The 22,940-nt window shown below is 38.4% G+C and overlaps 1 protein-coding gene across 8 annotated transcripts in view; it reads right to left on the bottom strand.

Annotated features, from left to right (window-relative positions):
- Positions 1 to 7,549, bottom strand: part of CHIC1 (cysteine rich hydrophobic domain 1) — a 284,937-nt gene extending 277,388 nt beyond the window's left edge. For all 8 annotated transcript variants that reach the window (XR_013531806.1, XR_008478988.2, XR_013531805.1 and 5 more), the window contains exon 1: positions 7,265 to 7,549. Coding sequence is in view for 5 of the 8 variants with exons in the window: in XM_078364221.1 (XP_078220347.1) it covers positions 7,265 to 7,548 (284 nt within the window). In the remaining 3 variants the exon portion in view is untranslated. The remainder of the gene's footprint in view (positions 1 to 7,264) is intronic.
- Positions 7,550 to 22,940: the final 15,391 nt, after the last annotated feature.

Below are 22,940 nucleotides of genomic sequence, written 5' to 3'. Positions count from 1 at the left end.
TCAATGGCACATTACTCTCTTCCTTTAACCTATACCTTGGTATCATATTCGCACCCTTCCTCTCCTATGTTTTGCATCTTGCTTACAGCCAGGTGGTCTCTAAACCCTGTTATTTGCTCCTTTCAAATCATTCTCATAATGATTCCTTCCTTCCCATTGTCACTGCTACATTGGCTCTTGTCCTTGCTCATGTGGTTCCCCTGGCTTCCCCTCCGAAGTTTAAGTCTAAGTCCTAGGCAGCCTTTAAGGCTCAAGTCAAGTTCCAATTCCTGCTGTAATGCCTTGAATGCCCAAGCCTTCATGGATTCCTTCTTTCTCTGAATACTCATGGCCACTTCTAATGTGTACTATATACTTCAACAGTTAACAAAATGTTGCCGTTTTTCCTTGCTGCTCCATATCAATATCTTAAAGGCAATTTTCCTGTTAGCTTTGTAAAACAAAGCCTATACTTTGTTTTCTCTGTGTTCTTCACAGTGTTTAGCCCAGTGCTCAAGTTCTAGAGAAATACTTGCTATATTCACATTTCTAACTTCCTTCTCCAATATACAAAGGGATTTCCTTTTCTAAAATACAAAAAGTACATTAGAAATGGTAACTACATTGTTGCTTTACTTCTTAAAATACTCCCTTATGAACTACATATATCCATGTAAAAAAGCATGAGGAAAGGCAAAGTAGGCTTGATACTTTCATAGTTTTGGCTAATAGGCAGGAGCAATCTTGTTCTTGCCTATAAGATACTTTTTTTCCTTAACTTTCCCCTTTATAGACTCACACACTTAAAAAAAATTCTTAAACTTAGGTACATTTCACTTAGTACCTAGTAGGAAAATGTTGAAATGGCTGTTGCTGAATAAACACTTCAGTTAGGTTTCATAAACAAACCATTAAGAATTATGAGTCCAGAGAGGGTAGACAAACTCATCTACTTATTACTGATCAGTGATAGAAATTAGCCAAGAGGCAAGGCTAAGCAAACACTTGAGAAGTGCTCACACTATCATTTTATCAACTTCATTCACTATAGAATCTATCGTATGTTTGAATCCGACTCAGCTGGTAGTTCACAATGATTACATTTTCTTCGTCAAGTGTTGTCAATGCCAAAATTTTTAATTTGTTAGACAAATTCTCTGAAGTAAAGGAAACCGAGGCAAAGGATATATACTCTTAGTTGTTCTTCCCTTTTCTCTCCCTTCCTATACCTCTTACCATTTTTCGTTTTTGAAAATGGCTATATACCAGCCTTTCAAAATCTTGCACGAATTAAAGTTCATGTACTCAGTTTGTTTAAGAAAATGTGGTAAAATTCTGCCAACAAGACATGACTTCACTAGAAAACTATGCACTTGTAGTAATACTGATTCTGAAGCATGTGTACTGAACTGTATTTGCTACACCAAGTAAATGGCTATGCCATAAAATCAAAAGATATTTTTTAAAAATTCTAGTTGAATATCTTTAATATTTCATATGGAAAAGTGTGTTACCACACTATACAATGGCAAGTTACCACGGCTGCAATATTTCCAAATCCTAAAACTTTAAAAAAAAATCATCTTATATAAAAACAAATTAACCATGCATCACTGTAATTTCTCAGACAACTGTTACAGAAAAGGCATTCCATTCCCTGATTTGAGAAGTATTAATATTTGTAGTGCTAAGTTTTTGGAGAAATGTACTGTTTGGTAAAATTAGCCATATTTTTCAATTCTGTAATCTAATAACTTCAGCTTTCTTAGATTAATTTTAATGAGAATTTTATGAGCCTCTGAGAATTAGTAATATGTTGTCTCTACTAATTTTTATGCAGGTATAATATCAATGGTAAATATCTATATATTTTAAGTAATATAAAGAGGGTTGTCTATAAGGAAAAACCTCATGTGATGTAACATTTTTTCTGTATTTCAATACATTAGATCCAAATATTTATCCTAAAAACAATCAAGATGAAATGAGAAACTTTTATATTATTCAGATGTATAGTATTTTTGAAGCACAATACTCCCAAGAGACATTTCTTTATTTCTGTTTCTATATATCAAATCTCTAAGAGTTAATTTAACCATACTTTTTTAAATTTGGAAAAAGATCTCCTGATAACCATTTATAACCATCATCTCAGAATTGGAAATACAAGTAGTATGATTAGGTCATTCTACTTCTTAAGAAATTATAATGATTTCATGTTAAAAGACCAGTATCTTGTTAAAGTAACTAGAAACCCAAAACATTAAGATAATACCAGTAGACAAGCATACTCGGACACATAGGGGCTAGCTTAACAAAGCTTTCAGAGGTAAGCTCATGCCATAAATGCCATCACTGATGATGCTGGTACTGATGATACTGTTGTATTCATATACATCTATGCTCAAAAACAAGTGCTCTCCACAGCATGATTCAACTAATGTATTTGTTGAGGGCTTATAGTATAGTTTGTACTATGTGGGCATACTGAGTGTTACTAAAGTGAACCAATATTCATTCAACTCACTTCATGTCAGGCACTGTGCTGTGCACTGAGGATTCAGAGGGAATCAGAAATTGTTCTTGTCATTGCAAATTACAATTTAGTGGGGGCAAAGAAGATTTGCAGAAGAAGGTGGTGACATACAGAGAGCCAGGGAAACTGGAGCCAGGGAAACAGGAGGTGAATGTTAGCATTTTAGGTGGAGGCCCCAGATTGAGCAGAGGCAATGAAATTTTAAAAACCTAGCATCTGTGAACAGGAATATACAAGCAGTAAGGGAAGTGGTAAAAGTTTAGGCTGATAGATACACAGTTCTGTATGCTCTGTTATGGAGCTTAGACTCTTATCTTGCAGGTGAAGGGAAAAACCACAAGATAGGCAGGAAAAGTGGTTCGATTAGATCTGTACTTTTTGTATATTAATCTAGCAGTAGGCTGGAGGATGGATGTGAGGATGAAGTCAAGATCACTAGTTATGGCAGTGATAGGGTCTTGAATCAATCAAGTGGTGGTAGGGAGGAAAAGAAGAAATTCTTAAGCCATATATTGTTGATATTTGCTAATTGCTTAGCAGTGGGAAGTGTGACTGAGGGGAACCAAGCATGCTTTAATGGGATAGGTGGAGGTACATTCAATTGAGGTTGTGAATACAGAAAGAGGAGGGCTTTTTGGAGCATTTGGGGGTGGGGGTATGAGGGGGGTGTCAGGGGAATGAGTTTAGTTTATGTAAAATTTAAGATAATAGTAGGCTATTGAGTGAAGAGTAAGAGCCCAAGCACAGAGTCTGGTAAACAAATCCCTATTTGGGAGCCATGAGATAACTGAATCTATGAGAGGTAAGATGAGACCATCTAGAAAGAGTAGGGAATAAGAAGAGTAGTGGGCTGAGAACAAAACTCTAGAGATTGCTGGCATTTAAGGGTCAAGAGAGGAAGAGAAGCCCATGAATGAACAGTTAAGAAACTGCCAGAAAAATAAAAGGAACACGAGGAGAGGGAAGTGGCCAAGGAGTTATGTGTTTTTTATGGCTAGCAAAATGTTTTTTTCTTAAATTAGAATTTGAATACCATTAGTTGAGATATATACCTTTCAGTTCAACTAAACCCCCATCTCTCCCTATACTGCAGTAGTTTCTGTGACCTGCCTTGCCTCTGAAGGTCTGTGTTTGTGAGTCCTGGAGTAGAAGCTTCTAAAAAAGAACAAATCATCATAAGTGTCAAATGCAGTACACAGAACCTGAAGGATAGGGAATAAAAGATGTCCACTAATTTAGTAACAAGAGGGTCACAGTGATATTAATTAATGATAGCTCCTCTGTGGTTTTGGTAGCAGAATCCAGATCAGAGAGGGGTAAAGAGAAAATGGATATGGTGAGCGTAGAGACTTTTTAGAAATTGAAAGGCTAAGAAAGAGAAATTGGATAGTAGCTAAAGGGAACACAGGCATAGGAAGGCTTCTGCCTTATTTTGTTTTTTAAAAAATTAGAGACTGAATATGGTTACATCCTGAGCCAGTAGAGAGGTAATACTGGAGAGATGGGTGGCCTGGTGGAGCAAGACCTGGGAGGAGGCTGGAAGAGAAGGGTATGGAAGGTACAAATGGACAGGTGACCACTGGACAAATGGAGGGTCTCCTTGAACTCAGACTGAAGGAAGATGGCAGAGAAACTCAGAGCTAATTAAGATCCAGTGCAGGTTTTCAGCAGGAAAGTGACATGATTAAGCTGTGTTTTAAGAAAATCAGTTTGGCACAAGCACACAGGATGGATTGGAGTAGGGAGAGGCAGCAGATTGTGGCAATAATTCAAGCAGGAGATGATGGCAACCCAAACTAGAGTGGTGCCAAATAGGCATGAGAAAATGAAAAATCTAAGACATATTTCAGAAACTATGATGACATAATTCTGGGGCAGACTGACACAGGGCAATTCAAGGAGAAGGAAGAGTCAAAATGACTCAAAGATTTTAAATGTTACCCTGGGAGATTAGAATGGTGGCATCAAGGAAAGAAATGAAACAAATGGAAAACACAGGCAATGTGGAGAGGGATGTCGGGCTTAAAATATACTGAGTTTGAGGTGAGGACTCTCAAATTTTAAACTTTGAAAATAAACAAAATGCTCTATACAATAGAAGACTGTACAAAGAATGGAAAAAAATCAGGGCTGGGAGAGAATATTAAACATTTCATTCAGATAGGGTATATAATTTAGGGCATCTCTAACACTCCTATGCCAGAAAAAAAAATAAACAGAAGCTGATATTTTAGAAGTCTCAGAACAAGATTCTAGAAGTCTCGGAATAAGTTTACCTATTTCATAAGGATTTTACTGTACCTGATATAAGGAAGGCTTTACTACCATAGAAAGATTCATTTCTCAGATCCAGTAAAATTTTCTTCTAGACATGTAATCTCTTTCAGATCTCAAGACATTTGATGTCATATGTGATTTCTAGGTGTGAGAATGTGTACAATAAAACAAAGTTTCCAAAGTACATACATTGGTTAGTGATTCCAGTACTAGTTTGCTGCTTTTTAGGTTTTGGTTTCAGTCAATAAATACCAACAGTACTACCCGCACTCTCCTAATTACAAAAGTTAAAGCTGGGAGGGACATTATACCAATCACAAAGGCCTAGGCATGGCAAGTGTCAGTGTTCTTCTGCTAATGAAGAAAATAGGTTGGTAAGTATTTCACCATGGTTGCCTGGAGGGTAGAATGGAACCACAAATAAATTTCAGGTAACTTAAATATGATTTTCTTGGTCCTCCTTTGCCTGAATTTTGCAAAATAATGTGGAGGTGGAATGTTGGCGTATAAAGTTATAGACTAAAGGGTCATGTAACACAATCTGCATAAAAGTAACCTTTGGTACCAGAATCACAATTAGTTTGAGTAATAAATTGTCTCCCTAGTGACAAAAAAAAAAAAATGGAAATAAAACAGTGCAGTAAGCTGGCATCACAGTGTAGGCTATGTGCAAAATTCTTGAACCAAGAAAAATTGTCTTTAAATTTCATAATCAAAAAGCAGTTGTAAACCCCTCCCCACATCCTTCCACAATTTCAAAATATTTGTTAATATATTCGATGCAAAGATGACAAATGTATATCACAAGCAAAATACTCAACATGTCGTGCCTGTAGTCCCAGCTACCCAGGAGCCTGAGGCAGGAGAATCTCATTTATTTATTTATTTATTTGAGACGGAGTTTTGCTCTTGTTACCCAGGCTGGAGTGCAATGGCGCAATCTCGGCTCATCACAACCTCCGCCTCCTGGGTTCAGGCAATTCTCCTGCCTCAGCCTCCTGAGTGGCTGGGATTACAGGCACGTGCCACCATGCCCAGCTAATTTTTTGTATTTTTAGTAGAGATGGGGTTTCACCATGTTGACCAGGATGGTCTTGATCTCTTGACCTCGTGATCCACCCACCTCGGCCTCCCAAAGTGCTGGGATTACAGGCGTGAGCCACCTGAGAGAATCTCTTGAACCTGGGAGGCAGAGATTGCAGTGAGCCAAGATCGTGCCACTGCACTCCAGCCTGGGTTACAGATCGAGACTCCATCTCAAAAAAAAAAAAAAATACTCAGTATGTTAAAAATTAAAGCTTATATGATGAGGGAGGTAGTACATATACGATTTAATATAACATGAACTCAATTGAAAGTCAAAAGGGCTAGGTTAGTCATTATCAAAATCAGAGGAAGCATGACATAATAACAAACAGCAATCTATTTTGAAAATGCAGTAAAACATAGGAAAGAGGATGACCATGATACAATATGCAAACTTCCAAATAGTTATGGTCCAAGCAAACAAAAATGAGGAAGCACTCTTTAGAGTCCAAAGAATCATCTACATTTTTGCTTTGTAGGTATGTTATAAAGTCCCTCCCCATTTTATTTTCTCAAATATTCAATTTTTTTTCTCTCAAGATTTCAATTTTTTAAAAAACCACCCTGGATAAATTTTCAAGAAATCATCCTCAGCTCCCAAAGAACTAATTTCCATATATATTTGATGCCTGTATATTTCGCATTTAGGCATACAAAGTCCCTTGGAGGTAAATTATCTCATAACTGAAAAGCTTTAGAAACCATCTATTCCAAACCCTTCATTTTAATGATGAAGAAATCAAGGTGCAGAAATGAGAAAAAGCAACCTGACCAAGGTCACAGGGCCAGTAAGAAGCAAAACTGGAACTAGCATCTAAGAGCCCTGAGTCAATCCATTGCTCTTTCTACTTTCCATAGCTGCCTCTCAACCTCAACCTCTAATCGACTGATACATAAGGATTACATAGGAAAAATGAATCAATATTATTATTCATGGCTATTCTATTATTATTCACAAAATACATAATGTTTGTTTTGAAGAATGCAAGCCTAATTCCTGTCACATGTCACAGCAATCGCCGTTTCTCACTAAATATCAATCTTGTCAGCAAAAATCCCCCTGGTACATCCTGCAGTTTAGGGACTGTTCACTCGCCAGCATACATACAAGAAAGGAGACTCACCCCTACTTCAATCACTCTGGCTCCTAATCCCTAACTCCTTTCTCCTATACTCACACTTTACCTGGCATTGGCGCATCATACTTAGATTCTCCTCACTTCCTTCACACGTATCCACCCATGGTCTCCTCATTTAGACCAGGTGTCCTTTCCTAACTGTACGCCTCAGTCAATCCTCCCCCACTCCAGAGGCCCTTCGATCACCTCTCATTCCTCTGTTGCCAAATCTCAGGGTTTTAAAGACCCAAGACCCCCTCTCGCTTACACAGTGATGTGGCCGGCACCCCGCACTAATACAGGGTCGGGAGCATATCTCCGCAGATGCTCCTCGCTCACAACCCGAGGCGGGGGCGGCGCCTCCTCTTCCTCTTCTTCCTCCTCCTCCTCTTCTTCCTCCTCCTCTTCCTCCTCATCGTCCTCGTCATCGTCGGGCCCAGATACCGACGACGACGACGACGGCGACGATGACGACGTTGCCGCTTCTTCTTCCTCCTCTTCCAGTTCCGAGATGGTGTCGAACTCCGCCATGTTGGGCAGCAGGATGCTCATCACGTGACCTCGCGATCGCCGACACTCTCCCGGAGAAGAGTTTGAACCTGCTGAGTTGCTGCAAGAGGAGGAGGAACGAAATGAAGAGAAAGAGGAGGGGTGTACGGACAGGATTTGAGGAGACGCGCCTGCGTGTTGGGCAGACGGAGGGTTGCGGGGGGGCTGTTGGAGGCGGGGGCACTAGAGAGAAGCAAAGTCAGTGTACGCTTGCGCGGCTCCAAGGGGAGGGGGCCGCTAGAGGTGAACTCCAGGGAATGATCCAGGTCAGGTCTGCGGGTGCTGATCTCCGATCGTCAGCTAGTTGTATTCGGGGACGTATCTTCTGATTTTATTTCCTATTAATTAATGCTGGGCATTATTAACCCCACTGCAGGCGGGTGAGGGAAAGCATATTTTATAAAAGTAAGCTTAGAACTTTGTCCAAAATATCTCAAGGTATATACCAATACCTTACGTTTGTTCAGCACTAGTTTAAAAGCCTTGCGTCATAACTTTGCCGCAATCTTGGGAGGCAGAGTAAGCACTTTGATTAGAATTTTACTTAAGAGGAAACTTTTACTACTTCTATGTTATACTTAACGGAGAACTTATTAAGTCAGGGACTGTGCTAAATGCTCTATATGTATATCTCATTTAATCCTCCACAAGCCTCTGAGGTATGTACCATGTGTACCATGATGATTTTATTTTACTGATGAGAAACCTAGATGCAGAGAAAATAAGTAATTTGGTGTCCAGTGTCAGGGAGCTTCTAAATGGCAGACATGGTTTTAAATTTGGTGGTCTCTTCTGATTCCAAAAGCCCAGTACTCCTAACCAAAGGGCTGTACTGCCTGAAGTTGTTTGGAAAGATTTTGTAGAGTGGTGCCTTTTGGGCTCTTTCTTAAAAGATAAATCAGAATATGCATGTTTGAATTTTGGAGGGTTTTTTGGGGGAGGGGGCAGATGGAGGGGGTTAAAGGAGGCTTCCAACCTAAGAAAACCTTAATTAACATCATCCATTTTCCAGACACTGAGCTAGAATCTCACATACAATATTTTAGTTAACCCTTAACCTCGTGAGGTAGGTATCATTATATCTATTTTATCACATGTCAAAAGTGAGTCTCAGGAAGTTTAGGTAATATATTCATGTCTATGGTGACATTTTGTCCAAAATTTTCCAGTTTAAATAATCTATCCTATCTTCTTTACACTCAGTAAAATGTTGTGGAGATCACATATTTTGCATTTCTAAACAGTGTGCCAAACTCGTTCATACTTGGCAGCAGCACAGAAATCCATATCATTAAGACAGTAACGTCACACAACTGCTAAGTAACAGAACAAACACTGTGATCCAAGCACTCTAATACCAGCTTCACTGCTCTTTCTGCTACACTACAGCTGCATCCCAATCAGATGGTGTCCCAATCAGAAACAGACATAGTCAAATTTTAATTTAGGATGAGCATGACATTAGCAGCATAAATATTTAATGTGTATGAGGTAGGAAGAAATTTGTTCTGTAAGAAAAATGAATCAAACCATTATTATGAAGGAGTATATGTTGTTAAAATGAAAAGGTGTCCATTTTATTCAAATGTTGGATTATTTAGGGAACTTTAAAAATAAGTCATAACACCAATAAGCAACAAATTGCAGCTTTTTGTAGTTTAGATAACTGTATCTCCTAGGCAGGAATTATAGAAGATGGAACCTTAAAATATTTTGTAGTAGCCTTCTGGCAAGACATATATATCTTTGCTTTTTTGGGGTGTTAATAAATGTGTCAGACTTAAGATCAAAATTAATACTGTGATACCCTGCTTTTTGCCAGCTAAAACTAACTCTCCCTTTCCCATAAAGCTGTTTAGGCTTTATGTTAGCTTCTTGAGCCAGACAGACTCCATCTTGGCTTTTTCATTTTAGTAACTTTCTCCCTATTAAGCATGTAAAAAGCAAGGTTAGTATAAAGTATATATATAAAGTATATATAGTATAAAGCAAGGTCAGGCTGACACTGGGCACCCAAGAATGCCTTTATTGACAAAAGGCTGAGTTAAGTGGTATCAGCAGAGCCTGGAAATGCAGGTGCAGTGAGCGCCCAGAGCCCCATTATGTCTAAGTTGTATGTCTTTCATGACAGCTGTACTCCTCACACCTGGCACTGTTTTATCTCTTATGTATCAATTTTTCTTTTTAACTCTTTTGCTAACTCTGCTTTGTGAAAACTTTGTTTCAGCTAGGTTTCCCCCTTCCTGGTAAAACTAGTGTATAAAAGACCACCTAACTTTTTCTTCTGGGCCAAGAGAACTTTGGGCATTAGTCACTCTCGGTCGCCAGCTCAATAAAGGACTCATAATTCAATCTCAGAGTGTGGCGCATTCCTTGATTCGCTCAGGTATAACAATACTCTGCAACAATTTTTCTCTTTCAAGAAGCAAACAACAACAACAAAAACCCGTAAATGACATTTAAAACGTTTACAAATATCCACAAAAGTCCACTAAGTCTGTGTCTATAGGGAAAAGTATTTCACTGCTTAAGTGGTAGTTTCTCCTTCTCACACTCAAGATTAGGCTAGGAAATGCTATTTGAAGGACAGAATGGGAAAGGAGTAAGGGGTGGACTTTGTAATAAGTGTAAGGAAGATATTGGAACTATGGTAAAAGTGGAGAAATTATGGTTATGGATAATGAGAATGAAGGAAAGGGATGGAGGAAAATCTGTTAAAATAGAAAGAGGCCCCTGATGTCAGATGTCAAATGGACCAAATGGTTCCGGGAAGTGTTGTACTTGGCTAAACACACAAGAGTAGTCAAATATGTCCATCTGTTTTCTTGCTTATATGTTGTGATTAAAACGTATAAGTGATTCCAAAGATAATTTGTTTTGCTTAACTGTAGGAGAATTTGGAATTAAGCAAGCTGCAGAAAAATATGTTTTGTTTATCCATTGTCAGTAAATACGAGAAACACCATGGTTTCTAAATGATACCTTAGCATTAAGAATAGTAAATCGAAGAGTAGATAGAGAAGAAAGCAGGTCATGTAACATTATGCCTAATTTGCTAAGCAGGGTATGTGGGTATTTCTCCCATATAATTAATAGGGGCCTGAGACATGAGATCATTAACCGTCAGAGAGGGTTTCAACCTTAAACAGCTGAAAAGAATTGCAACCTTTTAAAGACAGCTTTATTTTATTTATTTATTAAATCATACAATTCATTGATTTTAGTTACAGAGTTGTGCAGCTGTCACTACAAACTAGTTTAGAACATTTACATTGTCCCCAAAAGAAATATCTGTCCCATTTTTCAGCCATTCCTTATTCATCTGCAACTCTTGGTAAGCATTAATCTACTTTCTTTTCTACAGATTTGTTTAATGGACATTTAAATAAATAGGATTATACACTACGTGGTCTTTGTATCAAGCTACTTTCAGTTAGCATAATGTTTTTGTGGTTCGTCAATGTTGTATCGTGTATCAATACTTTATTCCTTTTAATTAATGAATATCATTCCATTGTTGGGGTAAATTGCATTTTGTTTATTAGCTTACCAGTTGATGACATTTGAGTTGCTTCTACTTTTGGATGTTACGAAAATGCTGCTATAACCTAGGAGTGGAATTCCCGAGTCATATGCTAAGATAATGTTGAACTTATTAAGAAACTGCCAACCTGTTTTTCCAAAGTGACTTTATCAATTTACATCCTCACAAGCAATGTAGGAGGGCTCAACTTTTTCCACATCCTCTCCAGCACTTGTTATTGTCTTTTTTATTATAACTGTTCTTATGGATATGCACCGTGGTTTAATGTTGCATTTCCCTAATGATTAGCAGTGAACATCTTTTCATGTACCCATTGTCTGTTTGTATAGCTTCTTTGATAAAATGTCTACTCAAATCTTTAACCAAGTTTTAAAATAAAGCTTTTTTTGAGATACTTGTAGATTTATATGTAGCTGTAAAAAATAATACAGAGAGATTCTGTTTACACTTTACTTAGTATCCCCCAATAGCAACATCTTACATAACTATTGTTATACAGATTTAACAACCACAAACTTGACATTGATCCAATCCATCTGTTTTATTCAGATTTTCCCTCATAGATATACTCATTTGTGTCTGTGTGTGGGTCCATTTAGTTTTATGCAATTTTATCAGAGGTATAGGTTCTTATGACCACTACCATCCAGATACAGAACAATTACATCACCATAAGGATTTCTCCTGTTATATTTTTATAATACTTCTTACCCTCCTCCTTACTTTATGTGAATTGTATGATACCATATATAATTTTAGGGGCTTAGTTTTTTTTCACTCAGCATACTTATCCTGAGCATCAACCAAGTTATTGTGTGTATCAGTGGTTATTTATTTTTATTACTGTGTAATATTCCACAGTTTGTTTAGCTATTCACCCACTAAAAGGCATGTGATGTCTTCAGGTTTCAGATGTTATGAATAAACTGCTATAAAAATTTGTGTATAGCTTTTTTGCCCTTTACAAAATTGGGTTATTTGTCTTCTTATAGATTTATAAGTGTTCTTTATGAATCCTAGATAGAAGTCCTTTATTACATATGTGATGTACAAATATTTTGTCCTAGTCTTTGGCTTACCTTTTCACATTGGTATTGATGTCTTTAGAATGGAAAAGCTTTAAATTTTCATCAGTTCATCAATTTTTAATCACTTATACTTCTGATGACATACTTAAGAAATTTTTGACTAATGCATTATCACAAGTAATTGCTCTTATGTTTTTTCTAAGAGTTTTATTGTTTTAACTCTAACATTCAGGTCTGTGATTCATTTTGAACTTTTTGTGTATGTTATTAAGTAAGTGTCTAAATTTATATTTTTGCATTGTGGTTATGAAATTATCCTATCACCATTTACTGAAGACTGTCCTGTTTCCATTTAATTGCCTTTGTACTGATACAGAAGATAGAAATTATTTAAGCATATAGCAAGGGCAAAAGAGTGTCCTTGGCAGAACTTCTTTTCTAACAAAAAGCAGTCCAATAAATCACTTCTTTTCTAACAAAGCGCAGCCAGGAAGATCGGGCTGCAAACATAGATAAGGAAGCTGAAAGCTTGCATGGGGGATGCCAGCAACTGTACCAATACAAAGGGCTACCTGGGGCCAGACATGTCCACCATGTGGTCTCCACCTTCCCTTTTTTGTTAGCATGTGTACAGTAGAAATAAAGAAGCAACATGGAGTAGGTCAGGCAGAGGATCCACCTGCATAATAAAAGATTGGTGTTGGGGCTGTCAGAGATTTGCAACCTATGCAGATGGCATAAATGGTCGTAATCGGTTTTTCAGATCCTATGTCAATCAGGTACTGCTCTCAACTAGCTGATTATAAAAACACTTGCATTTCACTGCTCATTGGCAACCCATTTTTCTGGGACCCCTCTCTGTGATAGGCACATTTCTTTTGCCTATTAAAATTCTGCTCTAAACCTCACTCTTTGTTCATGTGTGCATCCTGGATCTCTGAGGCCATGAGACCCAGAACCTCAGGTGTCACCTCATTCAATGAGGCTGCTTCAGTATCTTTTTGTTCTATTGCATTTTGGGTTTTGGGGTACATGTGAAGAACATGCAAGATAGTTGCATAGGTACACACGTGGCAGTGTGATTTGCTGCCTTCCTCCCCTTCACCTATATCTGGCATTTCTCCCCATGCTATCTCTCCCCGACGCCCCACCCCCCGCTGTCCCTCCCCTATTCCCCACTACAGACCACAGTGTGTAGTGCTCCCCTCCCTGTGTCCATGTATTCTCATTGTTCAACACCCACCTATGAGTGAGAACATGGTATTTCATTTTCTGTTCTTGTGTCAGTTTGCTGAGAACGATGTTCTACAGGTTCATCCATGTCCCCACAAAGGACACGAACTCATCGATTTTGATTGCTGCATAATATTCCATGGTGTATATGTGCCACATTTTCCCTGTCCAATCTATCATCGATGGGCATTTGGGTTGATACCAGGTCTTTCCTATTGTGAACAGTGCTGCAATGAACATTTGTGTGCATGTGTCCTTATAGTAGAACGATTTATAATCCTTTGGATATATACCCAGTAATGGGATTGCTGGGTCAAATGGAATTTCTATTTCTAGGACCTTGAGGAATTGCCATACTGTCTTCCTCAATGGTTGAACTAATTTACACTCCCACCAGCAGTGTAAAAGTGTCCCTATTTCACCACATCCTCTCCAGCATCTGTTGTCTCCAGATTTTTTAATGATCGCCATTCTAATTGGCATGAGATGGTATCTCAATGTAGTTTTGATTTGCATTTCTCTAATGACCAGTGATGATGAGCATTTTTTCATGTGTTTGTTGGTCTCATGTATGTCTTCTTTTGTAAAGTGTCTGTTCATATCCTTTGCCCCCTTTTGAATGGGCTTGTTTGTTTTGTTCTTGTAAATATATTTTAGTCAGCCCTTTGTCAGAGAGGTAAACTGCAAAAAATTTTTGCCATTCTGTTGGTTGCTGATTCACTCTAATGACTGTTTCTTTTGCCGTGCAGAAGCTGTGGAGTTTGATTAGGTCCCATTTGTCTATTTGGTCATGAAGTCCTTGCCTACTCCTATGTCCTGAATGGTTTTGCCTAGGTTTTCTTCTAGGGTTTTTATGGTGTTAGGTCTTAGGTTTAAGCCTTTAATTCATCTGGGGTTAATTTTAGTGTAAGGTGTCAGGAAGGGGTCCAGTTTCTGCTTTCTGCACATAGCTAGCCAGTTTTCCCAACACCATTTATTAAACAGGGAATCCTTTCCCCATTGCTTGTTTTTGTCAGGTTTATCAAAGATTGTTGGTTGTAGATATGTTGTGTTGCCTCCAATGCCTCTGTTCTGTTCCGTTGGCCTATATCTCTGTTTTGGTACCAGTACCATGCTGTTTGGATTACTGTAGCCTTGTAGTATAGGTTGAAGTCTGGTAGTGTGATGCCTCCCGCTGTGTTCTTTTTGCTTAGAATTGACTTGGCTATGCGGGCTCTCTTTTGGTTCCATATGAAGTTTAAGGTAGTTTTTTCCAGTTCTGTGAAGAAGCTCAGTGGTAGCTTGATGGGGATAGTGTTGAATCTGTAAATTACTTTGGGCAGTATGGCCATTTTCAGAATATTGATTCTTCCTAACCATGAACATGGAATGTTTCTCCATCTGTTTGTGTCCTCTCTGATTTCGTTGAGCAGTGGTTTGTAGATCTCCTTGAAGAGGTCCTTTACATTCCTTGTTAGTTGTATTCCTAGGTATTTTATTCTCTTTGTAGCAATTATGAATGGCAGTTCGTTCTTGATTTGGCTCTCTTTAAGTCTGTTATTGGTGTAGAGGAATGCTTGTGATTTTTGCACATGGATTTTGTATCCTGAGACTTTGCTGAAGTTGCTTATCAGTTTCAGGAGTTTTTGGGCTGAGACTATGGGGTCTTCTAGATATGCTATCATGTCGTCTGCAAATAGAGACAATTTGGCTTTCACCTTTCCTATTGGAATACGCTTTATTTCTTTTTCTTGCCTGATTGCTGTAGGTAGAACTTCAAGTACTATATTGAATAGGAATGGTGAGAGAGGGCATCCTTGTCTAGTGCCAGATTTCAAAGGGAATGCTTCCAGTCTTTGCCCATTCAGTATGATACTGGCTATTGGTTTGTCATAAATAGCTTTTGTTATTTTGAGATATGTTCCATCAATACCAAGTTTATTGAGGGTTTTTAGCATAAAGGGCTGTTGAATTTTGTCAAAGGCGTTCTCTGCATCAATTGAGATAATCATGTGGTTTTTGTTTTTGGTTCTGTTTATGTAGTGAATTATGTTTATAGACTTGTGTATGTTGAACCAGCCTTGCATCCCCGGGATGAATCCTACTTGATCATGGTGGATAAGCTTTTCGATGTGCTGTTGCAATCGGCTTGCCAGTATTTTATTGAAGATTTTTCCATCTATATTCATCATGGATATTGGCCTGAAGTTTTCTTTTCTTGTTGAGTCTCTGCTGGGTTTTGGTATCAGGATGATGTTGGTCTCATAAAATGATTTGGGAAGGATTCCCTCTTCTTGGATTATTTGGAATAGTTTCAGGAGATATGGTAAGAGTTCCTCTTTGTATGTGGTAGAATTCGGCTGTGAACCCATCTGGACCTGGGCTTTTTTTGTGTGGTGGGCTCTTAATTGCTGCCTCGATTTCAGATCTTGTTATTGGTATATTCATGGTTTCGAATTCTTCCTGGTTTAGGCTTGGGAGGATCAGTGTCCAGGAATTCATCCATTTCATCCAGGTTTAGTAGTTTATGTGCATACAGTTGTTTGTAATAGTCTCTGATGATGTTTTGAATTTCTGTGGGATCTGTGGTGATTTCCCCTTTATCGTGTTTGATTGCATCTATTTGGTTATTCTCTCTCTCTTTTTTTTAATTAATCTGGCTAGTAGTCTGTCTATTTTGTTGATCTTTTCAAAAAACCAGCTCCTGGATTTATTGTTTTTTTTTCAAGGGTTTTTCGTGTCTCTATCTCTTTCAGTTCTGCTCTGATCTTAGTTATTTCTTGTCTTCTGCTAGGTTTTGAGTTTTTTTGATCTTGCTCCTCTAGCTCTTTCAATTTTGATAATACAGTGTCAATTTTGGATCTCTTCACTCTTCTCATGTGGGCACTTATTGCTATATATTTTCCTCTAGAGACTACTTCAAATGTGTCCCAGAGATTCTGGCATGTTGTGTCTTCGTTCTCATTGGTTTCGAAGAACTTCTTTTGTTTCTGCCTTTATTTCAATGTTTTTCCAGTCAACATTCAAGAGCCAGTTGTTCAGTTTCCATGAAGCTGTGTGGTTCTGAGTTAGTTTCTGAATTCTGAGTTCTAACTTTATTGCACTGTGGTCTGAGAGACTGTTTGTTATAATTTCCTTTCTTTTGCTTTTGCTGAGGACTGATTTACTTCCAATTATGTGGTCAGTTTTAGAGTAGGTGTGATGTGGGGCTGAGAAGAATGCATATCCTGTGGATTTGGGGTGGAGAGTTCTGTAAATGTCTATCAGGTTTGCTTGTTCTAGGTCTGAGTTCAAGTCCTGGATATCCTTTTTAATTTTCTGTCTGGTTGATCTGTCTAATATTGGCAGTGGAGTGTTATAGTCTTCCACTATTATTGTGTGGGAGTCTAAGTCTCTTTGTAAGTCATTAAGAACTTGCTTTATGTATCTGGGTGCTCCTGTATTGGGTTCGTATATATTTAAGATTGTTAGCTCTTCTTGTTGTATCAATCCTTTTACTATTATGTAATGTCCTTCTTTGTCTTTTTTGATCTTTGTTGCTTTAAAGTCTATTTTATCAGAGACGAGAATTTCAACTCCTGCTTTTTTTTGCTCTCCATTTTCTCGGTAAATCTTCCTCCAAGCCTTTATTTTGAGCCTTTGTGTATTCTTGTATGTGAGATGGGTTTCCTGGATTCAGCACACTGATGGGTTTTGGGTTTTTATTCAATTTGCCAGTCTGTGTCTTTTAATTGGTGCATTTAGTCCATTTACATTTGGGGTTAATATTGTTATATGTGAATTTGATCCTGCCGTTTTGATGCTAGCTGGCTGTTTTGCTCATTAGTTGATGCAGAATCTTCATTTTGTTGATGCTCTTTACCATTTGGTATGTTTTTGGAGTGGCTGGTACTGGTTGTTCCTTTCTATGTGTAGTGCCTCTTTCAGGAGCTCTTGTAAAGCAGGCCTGGCGGTGACAAAATCTCTGAGTACTTGCCTGTTCAGAAAGGATTTTATTTTTCTTTTACTTATGAAGCTTAGTTTAGCTGGATATGAAATTCTGGGTTGAAAGTTCTTTTCTTTAAGGATGTTCAATATTGGCCCCCACTCTCTTCTGGCTTGTAGGGTTTCTGCCAAGAGATCTGCTGTGAGTCTGATGGGCTTCCCTTTGTGGGTAATTCGACTTTTCTGTCTCGCTGCCCTTAGCATTTTCTCCTTCATTTCAATGCTGGTGAATCTGATGATTATATGCCTTGGGATTGCTCTTCTTGCAGAACATCTTTGTGGTGTTCTCTGTATTTCCTGGACTTGAATATTGGCTTGCCTTGCTAGGTTGGGGAAGTTTTCCTGGATAATGTCCTGAAGAGTATTTTCCAGCTTGGATTCATTCTCTTTGTCACATTCAGGTACACCTATCAAACATGGATTAGGTCTCTTCACATAGTCCCACATTTCTTGGAGACTTTGTTCATTCCTTTTTACCCTTTTTTCTCTAATCTCACCTTCTCATTTTATTTCATTGAGTTGATCTTCGACCTCTGATCCTTTCTTCTGCTTGGTCAATTTGGCTGTTGAGACTTGTGCATGCTTTGCGAAGTTCTCATGTTGTGTTTTTTAGCTCCATCAATTCACTCATATTCCTCTCTACATTGTCCATTCTTGTTATCATTTCCTCAAATCTTTTTTCAAGGTTCTTAGTTTCTTTGAATTGAGTTAGGACATGTTCTTTTAGCTCACAGAAGTTTTTTTTTTACCCACCTTCTGAAGCCTGATTCTGTCATTTCATCACACTCATTCTCCATCCAGCTTTGTTCCCTTGCTGGTGAGGAGTTGTGATCCCTTGTAGGAGGAGAGGTGTTCTAGTTTCGATTGTTTTTCTCCTTTTTTTGCTGGTTTCTTCTTATCTTTGTGGATTTAATCACCTGTTGTCTGTGTAGTTGCTGATTTTTAGATTGGGTTTCTGAGGGGACGTCCAGATTGTTGATGATGAAGTTATTTCTTTTTCTTAGTTTTCCTTCTAACAGTCTGGCTCCCCTGCTGTAGGACTGCTGAGGTCCACTCCAGGCCCTGCTTGCCTGGGGATCACCTGAAGCAGCTGCAGAACAGTTTCTTCTTCTGCTATCTTTGTCCCAGAATGATGTTGGCCAAATGTCAGTCTGATCAGTCTCTTGTCAGGTGACTCTTTGGCTATACAGGGGTCAGGGAGCTGCTTGAGGAGACAGTCTGTTTTTTATAGGAGCTCAAGTGTTGAGCTGTGAGCGCTGTTGTTCTTTCAGAGCTGCTAGGCAGGTACGTTTAAGTCTGCTGCAGCAGAACTCGTAAACCACCATTTTTCCCCCCAGGTGCTCTGTCCCAGGGAGTTAGGGCTTTATTTATGAGTGTCCATTGTGCTGCTGCCTTTTTTATTTTCAGGGCTGCACTGCCCATCAAGGAGGCAGCCTATTCGCTGTCTGCCTGCAGAGGCTTTGCTGAGTTCTGCCCTGCTGCTGTTGAGTTTCCCTGTAGTCCTGTTTATATGGGTGTAGTTAGAACTGCCTCGGCAATGGTGGCCCACCTCTGTAATGGCAGACTCTCTCTGTTATGGTGGGTTGCCTCAGCAATGGCAAGCTGCCTCAGCAATGGCAGACTACCTCTGTAGGGGTGGAGTGCCTCCATAATTGTGGACGGTCCTCCGCCACCGAGCTGCACCATCCTTGGTTCAGCTATGCTTGCTGTGAAACTCCCAACCCTGAGCGTTGCTGGGGTTTTTCATTTGTTTTTGTGGGGGTGGGACCCGCCAAGCCTGATCACCTGGCTTGGTATGGAGAGCCGCCGTGTCATGGTGCCAGCAAAACAGTCATGCAGGCTAAAACAGCCGCGCTGGCAACCCATAGGGCTCCTCCACCTAAAAATCTCCTGGTCTCTGGACAATAAAGATCCATCTGGAAATGTGGCATCCTCTTCCTCTGTGCTTTCACTGGAAGCTGCAATCCTGAGCTGCTCCTAAAAGGGCCATCTTGGATCTTCCAGAACAGATCTCACACTGCTTCAGTATCTTTGTTGAAATCTAATTGACCTTTTATTTTTGGGTGTATTTTGGTACTCTTAATTCTATTCAATTTTTCTCTATGTCTATCTTCATTCCAGTACCAAATCATCTTAAATATTATAACTTTATAGGAAGGTTTTAATTGGAACATTTAAGTCCATCAAATTTAGTCTTTTTCAATATTATTTTGGCTATCCTTAGTCTTTGCATTTTCATTTCAATTTTAGGGTTATCTCATCAATTTGTTTTAAAGAACCAGCTGGAATTTTGATAGGAAGTGCTTTGAATCTGTAGATCAATTTGAAGGTGTCATCAGCTTCACAATGTTGAAGTTGCACATTGTTTTGCAAAATCCTGGGATGAATTCTACTTGGTCTATATATTTTTCGCTTTGTGATATTGATTTGGATTTGTTATCAGACTGAAGAAGTTCCCTGTTTGCTCTATTTCCTGGGAGAAACTGAAGAATTGTAATTTTTCTTCTTTAAACATTTGATAGAATTCACCAGTCCTGGGCTTTTTTTGAGGGTATTTTTTATTGCTAATTCAGTCTCTTGTAATAATTCTATTCAGATTTTCTATTTATTCTTAAGTCAGTTTCAATATTTTTATCTTTCTAGAAATTTGTTTCATGTAAATTGCCTACTTAGTTGGCCTAAAATGTTTTATAGATTTTTTATAATTTTAAGAAAATTTCTGTAAGTTTAATAGGTAGTGATGTCCCCTTGTTCATTATATGTTTAGTAATTTTGTGTTCTCTTTTTTTAACTTGGACTATGTAGACATAGATTTTTCTATTTCATTTATATAAACGAAGAATAAAATCCTAAGTCCCCAAATTAATGAACAGACCACCTCTTGGCCAAAGGGACCCCAGAGAAACCTGAAAAACTGACCAACAATGATGGAGGGGGAGTGCAAACATGTCTTATTACACCCCATCCTTTTGAAGATTAGTCACTGCTGACCAACATTGACATTGAACTAGAGATCATAAGACTGACAAAACACTCTTTGTGGCAATAAGTTATCCAATTCCAACCTGATTCTGGTGTAACATCACATGACAGATAGATAGCATATCCTTAAAAAATAAAAATATTTGATGACAAAGTACACTTCTTTGCTGTATTTGAAATGGTCCTGCAAAGCCATCTCTTTTTAGGGAAATTTGCATCTGCACAGAACCTCCATTAATGCAGCTAAGCCTTTTTTTTTTTTTTCAGATCTTTCCCAGATCTAGGAGAGATTACATGAGAGTCTGACACCATTAAGGTCTGAAAGGAGACATTTACCATCTATTCTCTCTGAAGTATGCTACCTAAAGACTTCATCTACATAACAAGAGCTTTGGCCTCCACAACCCTTTTTATGTTAACTCAAGCATTTATTTCTACTGACTTCAAGTCTTTTAAAAAATTTAACTTTTTCAACCAATTGCCAATCAGAAAATCTTTGAAACCACCCATGACTCATGAGCCTCCACTTCAAGATATCCTGCCATAGATTAATTTATGATGTTACATACAATTCCTGTCTCTGTAAAATCTATAAATCCAAACTGTAACCTGATCACCTCAGGTACTGCTTGAGTCTGTTCCCCAGGTCATGGTCACTCATATTAGCTCTAAACAAACCTCCTTAAGTTTTTTTACAGGGTTTTGTATTCCCGTTAACATGTATCTTCTTGCAAAATCAACTGTTGGTTTCATTGATTTTCTGTATTATTTTTGGTACCCATTCCTTCGATTTGTGCAGTGTATGATTTTGATGTTTGTCCCCTCCAAATCTCATGTTGAAATATAATCCTCAATTTTGGAGATGAGGCTTGGCAGCAGTTGTTTGGGTCATGGGTGTAGATCCTTCATTAATGGCTTGCTACCCTCCCCACAGTAATGAGTGAGTTCTTGCTGTATTCATTCATGCTAGAGCTGGTTGTTTAAAAGGACCCGGCACCTCCTGCTCTCTCTCTTCTCCCTCTCTCACTATGTGAAATGCCTGCTCTCCCTTCACCTCAGTAATTGCAGACTCTCCTCCCCCACCGAGCTGCACCATCCTGGATTCAGCTATGCTTGTCATGAAACTACCAACCCTGAGTGTTTCTAATTGCTGGGGTTTTTCATTTGTTTTTGTGGAGGTGGGACCCGCCAAGCCTGATCATCTGGCTCCCTGCCTCAGAGCCTTTTTTTTAAGTTGAACAGTTGACTCTTAGGTGTTCCAGTTGCCTGCTGAAAGGGCACCAGGATCTGTGTGATTTCCCGTGCAGCAACCCATTGCACTGGCTGAAACAATGGCACTGCCTGGGAATCTCCTGGCCAGCTTAAAAGGGCAACCAGACCAGTGTATTTTGTATGGAGAGCCGCTGTGCCATGGTGCCAGCAAAACAGCCACGCTGGCTAAAACAGCTTCCACCATTAGTAAAAGCTTCCTATGACCTCACCAGAAACCAGGCAGATGCTGGAGAACTATGAGTCAAACAAACCTCTTTTCTATATAAATTACCCAGTCTGAGGTATTCCTTATGTAGCAATGCAAAATGGACTAATATATCCAGTAATCTTTATTCTTTCCTTTCTTCTGCTTGCTTTGGCTTAAGTTTGCTCTTCCTTTTCTACTTTATTAAGGTTGAAACTTAGGTTATTGATTTGAGATCTTTCATGCATATTACAGATATACTGATATGGTTTGGCTCTGTGTCCCCACCCAAATCTCATCTCGAATTGTAATCCCCAGGTGTTGAGAGAGTGACTTGGTGAGAGGTGATTGGATCATGGGGGTGGTTTCTTCCGTGCTTTTCTTCTGATAGTGAGTCAATCTCATGAGATCTGATGATTTTATGAGGGGCTCTTCCCCCTTTGCTTTCTCTTTTCTCACCTGGTACCACTTCTACTTCCACCATGATTGTAAGTTTCCCAAGGCCTCACCAGCCATGTGAAACTGAGTCGATTAAACCTCTTTCCTTTATAAATTACCCAGTCTTGGGTATGTCTTTATAGCAATTTGAAAATGGACAAATATATGTACTCATGTATTTCCTTCTAAAGACTGATTTAGCTATCTCTGATAAATTTTCTCATGCTGTTTTTTTTTATTTCCAGCTCAAGAGTTTTGATAATTTCCTTGATTATTTTTCTTTGCCTCATAGGTTATTATAAATTTGTTTAATTTCCAGATATTTGAAATTTGCCAAAATTTCTAAGTTAATTCCAGTGTGGCCTCAGAACATAAAAGTTTTATAATATTGACCCCTTAAAATTTATTGAGACTTGTCTTATGAACTATCATATCACGTAGTGTTTAAAGGTTTTATATGACTTGAGAAGAATATATATTCTCCTGCTATTGGTTGGAGTATTCTGAAAATATCATTTATGTTTACTTTATACTGCTATTCAAATCTTTTATATCCTTGTATACTTTCTTTGTATTTCTTTGTCCATTACTGAGAGTGAGGCATTGATGTCTCCAGCTATTGTTGTTGAATCTTCCATTTCTTTCTTCAATTTTGTTAGTTTTTTTTCATGTAGTATTAAGTGCTCATGTTAGGTAGATATATTTATAATTATATTTTCCAATGAATTTATTTAATTATTATAAAATATTT

This window comes from Callithrix jacchus, chromosome X, assembly GCF_049354715.1.
Source record: "Callithrix jacchus isolate 240 chromosome X, calJac240_pri, whole genome shotgun sequence".
Lineage (NCBI taxonomy): Eukaryota > Metazoa > Chordata > Mammalia > Primates > Cebidae > Callithrix > Callithrix jacchus.
This window is presented reverse-complemented; position numbering and strand designations above follow the sequence as displayed.